The following is a 6,037-nucleotide window of genomic DNA, read 5'->3' as shown; positions in this document are numbered from 1 at the left end:
CATGTTAGGATCATTCGGATTAGGGCCTACAATTTAAATCCTTTATACCCATTTCCATATCACTTATTCATTTATTGATTGAAGAACAGGAACATAACTAGGGAAAGAGTCCAAACCCCAAAGTAGCCCTAAAGAGGCCCAATAAAAAAAAACCCCAAATCCCTAACCATCATCGTCTCTGCTGATGTATAAACAAAACCCTAGCAAGACCCGATTCAAAAACTCGGTGGTGATTGGTGAAGAAGGCCATGCCGTAGATCAATCCATGGAATCCTCTCCGCCGCCGCCGGCGAAGAAGCCGAAGATGTCCTCCGCCAGCGGCTCCGACGAAGACCCCGAGAGCGCCGCCGCCGCCGCCCCCCGCCGGCGGCCGAAGCGGCGGAAGGTCGCCATCTTCATCGCCTACTGCGGCGCGGGCTACCAGGGAATGCAGAAGAACCCCGGCGCGAAGACCATCGAAGGCGACCTCGAGGAGGCGCTCTTCCTAGCCGGGGCCGTGCCCGAGCCGGACCGCGGCAACCCGCGCCGCTACGACTGGGCCCGCGCGGCGCGCACCGACAAGGGCGTGAGCGCGGCCGGCCAGGTCGTCTCGGGTCGGTTCTACATCGACCCGCCGGGCCTGATCGACCGGCTCAACGCCCACCTCGCCGCCCCAATCCGCGCCTTCGGCTTCGCCCGCGTCACCTCCTCCTTCAACGCGAAGAAGTTCTGCGACCGCCGCCGCTACATCTACCTCCTCCCCGTCTTCGCCCTCGACCGGACCGCCCACCCCGACCGAGAAGCCGTCCTCGCCAGCCTCGGATCCGATAACGAGCTCGCCAAGTGCTCCGAATGCTCTCTCCGCGGCCGCAAACTCCCGGGGCTCCCTCTTCAGGACCCGCCATCCGACCCGAGATCCGATAAGGCCTTCCAATTTGGAGACGAGGAGAGGAGCCGGTTCAATCGGATCCTCGGCGGGTACGTTGGCACCCACAACTTCCACAACTTCACCACCAGGACCAAGGCGGAGGACCCGGCGGCGCGCCGCTTCATCGTGTCCTTCGCCGCCGGCCCGGTGGTGCGCATCAAAGACACGGAGTTTATACGGTGCGAGGTGGTGGGGCAGAGCTTCATGCTGCATCAGATAAGGAAGATGATCGGGCTGGCCGTGGCCGTGATGAGGAACTTGGCCGCCGAGTCTGTCATGCAGACGGCTCTTCGAAAGTAAGATTAATTGCTTTAGTTTTTGTTGGATTCAAGCGCTTACCAACTGTGCTAAAAGTTTAAGCAGAGGGCTGTACTTCAACTATAGTTCCGGATCAGACGACCCAGAAATATAGTTGAATTTTCGTCCGACTGTAACAAAATCTTCACGGACGATTTTTTGTCAGGTTCCCTCCTCCGGACGAAAAAAAACCTATTTTATATTTTTATTATATTAATATAGATTTTTCTAAGTTTTTTAGGGAATTATAGAGGAGAGAGAATGCAAAGGGCCATATGTACAATTATTTCTTAGCGGCATCCGTTTGCAGCCACGTAAAAAAACAGGGACTTTAATGCAAATTGTCATTGTGAGGCCACGTGGCTACATCTCAACCGTCAGATGTGAATCTGGCGGTTTTCCGTCCGTCCAACGTCTAAGATTTCCGGACGGATGATTTTTTTTGTCCCATGGGATAAAAACCGTCACATCCGGCAGTGCCCGAGAAAAATTTTCGTCCCGAAATTTGTCTGTATCTTTGGACGGGACGATTTTGTCGTCCATGCACTATAACTTCAACACTGCCCCACAACACCTGCCTCCCTTTAAGCAGACTGTCGTACTTCAACATTCCCCCACCACAACACCTGCCATCCTTTAAGCAGAATATTGTACTTCAACACTCCCCCACCACAACACCTGCCTCCCTTTTAAGCAGAATGTTGAACTTCAACGCTGCCCAACAACACCTGTCGCCCACCTATTTATAGGCTAAGCATGCTGTGAGTTGTTTCTGGGATTTGCACTTACTACTGATCGGACATGGTCGTTCTGTTCTGTTCGTTTTAAACGAACAAAAAATTCGCACAAAAGAACCGCACAGGGCCTTGTTCTTTGTTCTGTTCTTTTTTTTTCAAAAACGAACAAAATTCGCACAAACGCGAACAAAAGAACCGCACACGGGCCTGTGCGATGATCTGTTCGAATTTGTTTTTGTTTTGTTTGAAAAATCGAACAGAACAAACAATTTGCACAAATTCGCAAAAAAAGAACACAATGACCATGTCTACTACTGATACCCAAGAATGAGAGAAATTTGGCCTGCTTAAAAATGAATAGTAGCACTCTTGCATTCAGCTATAGCTTTTAGCACAGTTGGTAAGCCCTTGAATCCAGTGCAGATTTTCTTTTCTTTGGGTTTCTAAACTGAAGTTTTCCAGTGCAGATTTTCTTTTCTCTGGGTTTCTAAACGGGAATTTTTTTGGGGCAGAGACGTAAACATTAACGTGCCAACGGCGCCTGAAGTGGGGTTGTACTTGGATGAGTGCTTTTTCACGTCATATAACCAGAAGTGGAAGGACTCGCATGAAGCTGTGGCCATGGAGGGGTACGTGGAGCAAGCGGAGGCCTTCAAGGAGCAATTCATCTTCCCCCACATCGCCGACATGGAGGAGAAGGAAGGCGCGGTGGCGCTGTGGCTGCACTCCCTCAACCTCCGCAATTACCCTGACTTGGGTTGAAGAAGATTTAAGTACCTTATTTGTCTTCAGATTGATTAAGATCATGGCGAGGGAGAAGATTTTTCGGCTGTAAAGCCTGATGCTTCTGCCAGGTCGGAGAGCTCTTGTTCTCCGCTGAACGTCTGAAAACAAAAGTATAAGGAATTAGTGGAAGGAATGGTGATTAGTACTTCAATTAAGTTGATTCAAAGGTGTTTTGTACCTGCCCCCTTATAACCCAAGTGGGGAAACCTTGGACGCCGGCTTCTGAACAGGCCTTGAGTACGTTCTTCCCTTTGCCAGCGCCCTCGGGGAAGCACTCCACGTAGTCCACAATCTCCATTGCTTCACGCCCAAACATCTTCCGAGGGCCAAATTTTGAAAATTTGAAAGTTGAAAATTTTAGAATTATTGATTGTTAGGGGGGAATTTGCTGGATTTACCTGTTTTTGCTCTAAGCAGTGAGAACACCAGAAGGCACCGTACATTTTTGCTCCGATGGCACGCAGGTGATTCGCCAGAGAAATAGCAAAAGGTGTGGATTCCGTCGTAATCTCTATCTCAAACCGTTCGAGTTCAAGCTCGCTTGATCTACACAAAAAAATATGAAAAAAGAACAGAAATCCTTTAACGTAGTGCCTTAAAATGAACATATCTCTAAAAACAAACTGCTCCCCATTTCAACAAATTAAAAACCATATCATATGAGATTTTTTTATTTTTTTTATTTTTTTTTAACTATAACAAGGGATGAACACCCGACGAATAGGTGAACATCTCATTGACTCGAAAGAATCCAAAAAATTCGAAGAAATAAACTTGTAGAACATACGCTGGGAGTTCTGCCGTGCTGTATGAACTGCTTAACGCAGCCACCACAAGTCCAACAATCACTAGTTGCACGCCTCCTACCCTTTTGATCTCTCGTAGCCCAAAATCCTGTGTCAGACTAAAGTTAGTATCTATTCCCCCTTAAAGAGCGCCAACCGAATAGAAATTAATAGAGATAATGTACCTTCATTGTGATGAAAAACAAGGTGAAAGATAGAGCGGCTGAGAAAAGACAGTAGGGGCAGGAGGTGCCGGCAAATTTAGTGTTGAGAAGATAAAGAAAATAAGAACTCGCAGTTGCCATCGTAGTAGTGGAGAAAAGAAGAGCCGACTGAGCATCTGTTTGTCCGAGCCCCAGAACAGCCTTCTTTCTTGAAAGCTGAAATCCGAGAAATGCAACAAGTCCGTATGCAAACGCGCCGTACAGCGGGAGAGGAACGCCTGCGGAAATTAGGCACCAACAAACAACGCCTTCACTGAAACGATGAAAGAATAAACGTTTTTTTGAACAATTATAGAATTTAGAAATCGGAAATCAAGCATGAGAGGGTCTAAAAAACAGTCCGATATCATGTTAGCAGAAATATGATTCTCAGAAAGACTGTTGGAATCAAGCAAGTTTTTTGTAGAACACATGGTCCACACGCTGGTGAAGAATATTTGATGTTTTCCAGTTGCTTAATTTGTCTGCGCTTCGTGTACAAACAGCAGATAAGCTCAATTTTCTGGATTCAGAAATACATAGAACTTCGAACTATTCTAATGTCATTTCAGATACTTCTAAGAACGAAAGGAAAAATTGTAATCATAATTTGGCTTGAAGTCTCTAGGAGCCACCGAAAGCATGCACCAATGAACCAATGATTTTAAAGATAATTATAAAAGGGAACCATGTCTGACCACCATTAAACCCAGGATTTGAAATACGCGCAATAGCACAAAGAGCATGAAGCGAGAGCAGATGGAATTCTAACGAAGTAAAGATTAGGATGAAACGTTATAAACACAATAAATACGCCAATAAGAAACGAGGTGGGTGATCAATTCCAATCCATTCCAAATTCGGGCAAAATGAATAGCAAAAAGATGGAGTTGTAGAGCCTACAAGAATTCTCAAAATTTAAACCACTCTATAAATTTCAAATTACACGACCATATCCGTCTCATGCGCAGTCCACTCCCGCCTGTTTCCCCTTTTTCCCGAGTAAAAAAAAAAGACATAGAACCGCAGAGCAATTTACGAATTTAAGAGCCTTACCAAAGACAAGCGCATAATCACTGTTCAGAACATCGCCGCAACCGCCGCCGCCGATGGGGCAGACGACTTCCGAATCGGTCAACTTCAAGAAAGTAAGATAACACGTCTCGGCGAATCCGACGGCTCCCAGGCCGGCGCACCAATTGAAGGCCGAAATCTCGCCGTCCGAGGGGCTCTCGCCGGTGTCCAGCTGAGGAGGAAGAGGAGGAGGAGATGGTGATGGAGGCGGAGGAGGAGAAGACGACGCCGAACATCGCCAGAACTTGGACGAAGACAATCTCCGCCTTGTCGAGTAGCTCTTGAACTGAGCAGAATCGGTGAGGGAGATCAAACGAGGAGGAGCGAACGAGGTCGAAGAACTCGTCGATGGCAAGAGCGCAGAGATTGATGTCCTCATCTTGCCACCATCGCCAAACTTCAGCATCCCCCTTGAATCTCCCCGACGATCTTTCTTCCACACGACTTGCCGTTTCCTCGCAAAGGAAACTACGCATTTAATATTTCCTTAATGCGCCATTTCTCTTTATTGGGCCGTATTTATGGCCTTTTCTTGGCCAAGACTTGGGGAACGTTTAATCGGCCTAGATATTTCAATATGTAAATATATAAGTATGAAAATAGAAAAATTCAGATATAAATATAAATGTATGAAAATATGCCGAGATACATTTTGTCATTGATTATTTAGCTAGTACAGTTGTTTGTGTCAACTTTTTTTATTAATATTTATTACCTAAATTTTGACCTTGATTTTTAAATTTTTGAAATGATTTGTTTCAGATACATGTGACTGAACTTATAGGTTTTACCAAACCGAAACAGATATTTGACCAAACCGATACCGAACCGAAGTTTAGGTATAGTTATAGGTTTTGCCAAAAACCGATACAGAGACCAAAACCGTCCGATGGGAAATGTGACACATTTCCCTCTCTCACTCTCTCTCCCTTTCTATTTCTCTCTCTTTCCCTTGATTTTCATTTTCCCCTCTCTCTCTCTCACGTTCTCTTTTTTCTCTCTCCTCGCTCAACCACTTTCTTTGACTCTTCTCCATCACATATTCTCTCTCTTTCTATTCGCTCTTTCATCCTCTTAACCCCGCCCATTATTACTGAATATTCTAACTGTCTTCCCTCACTAACTCTCTTTCTTTCTCTTCTCTATTACTTCTAGATTTGGCTTTTCTCACAACCCCTCTCCCTTACCTTTCTCCCACAATTTTCTTCCACCTAAACCACCAATCCCACTTCTCTCTACAACTTTCTC

General features: G+C 46.0%; 2 protein-coding genes across 3 annotated transcripts; one reads left to right on the top strand and one right to left on the bottom strand.

The window, feature by feature from the left end:
- Window positions 1-207: 207 nt before the first annotated feature.
- LOC144716836 (uncharacterized) lies at window positions 208-2,732 on the top strand. 2 transcript variants are annotated; one of them, XM_078592087.1, is made up of 2 exons: window positions 208-1,203; window positions 2,454-2,732. In XM_078592087.1, exons 1-2 carry the CDS (start codon window positions 266-268, stop codon window positions 2,701-2,703), a joined length of 1,188 nt encoding a protein of 395 aa, XP_078448213.1. In that variant the 5' UTR covers window positions 208-265; the 3' UTR covers window positions 2,704-2,732. The 2 variants fall into 2 exon arrangements, with proteins under 2 accessions (XP_078448213.1, XP_078448212.1); XM_078592086.1 differs by having other exon boundaries at window positions 2,409-2,732.
- Window positions 2,270-5,258, bottom strand: LTO1 (NAD(P)H dehydrogenase (quinone)s). The gene is made up of 6 exons (XM_078592088.1): window positions 4,772-5,258; window positions 3,698-3,954; window positions 3,515-3,621; window positions 3,126-3,273; window positions 2,906-3,043; window positions 2,270-2,825 (listed from the first exon to the last, which is right to left on the bottom strand). Exons 1-6 carry the CDS (start codon window positions 5,193-5,195, stop codon window positions 2,745-2,747), a joined length of 1,155 nt encoding a protein of 384 aa, XP_078448214.1. The 5' UTR covers window positions 5,196-5,258; the 3' UTR covers window positions 2,270-2,744.
- Between the last annotated feature and the right edge of the window lie 779 nt (window positions 5,259-6,037).

Source organism: Wolffia australiana, chromosome 2 (genome assembly GCF_029677425.1).
Source record: "Wolffia australiana isolate 7733 chromosome 2, ASM2967742v1".
NCBI lineage: Eukaryota > Viridiplantae > Streptophyta > Magnoliopsida > Alismatales > Araceae > Wolffia > Wolffia australiana.
Note: the sequence above shows the minus strand (reverse complement) of the source record. Positions and strands in the feature narration are given on the sequence as shown.

Excerpts from the sequence above, each read along its gene's own strand:
- LOC144716836 (XM_078592086.1), top strand. The coding sequence starts at position 266 with ATGGAATCCTCTCCGCCGCCGCCGGCGAAGAAGCCGAAGATGTCCTCC. Across the intron at positions 1,204-2,408 it reads ATGCAGACGGCTCTTCGAAA|ATTTTCTTTTCTCTGGGTTT; the intron begins GTAAGATTAATT and ends TTTCCAGTGCAG.
- LTO1 (XM_078592088.1), bottom strand. The coding sequence starts at position 5,195 with ATGCTGAAGTTTGGCGATGGTGGCAAGATGAGGACATCAATCTCTGCG. Across the intron at positions 3,955-4,771 it reads TGATTATGCGCTTGTCTTTG|GCGTTCCTCTCCCGCTGTAC; the intron begins GTAAGGCTCTTA and ends TAATTTCCGCAG. Across the intron at positions 3,044-3,125 it reads ACTGCTTAGAGCAAAAACAG|ATGTTTGGGCGTGAAGCAAT; the intron begins GTAAATCCAGCA and ends GGCCCTCGGAAG.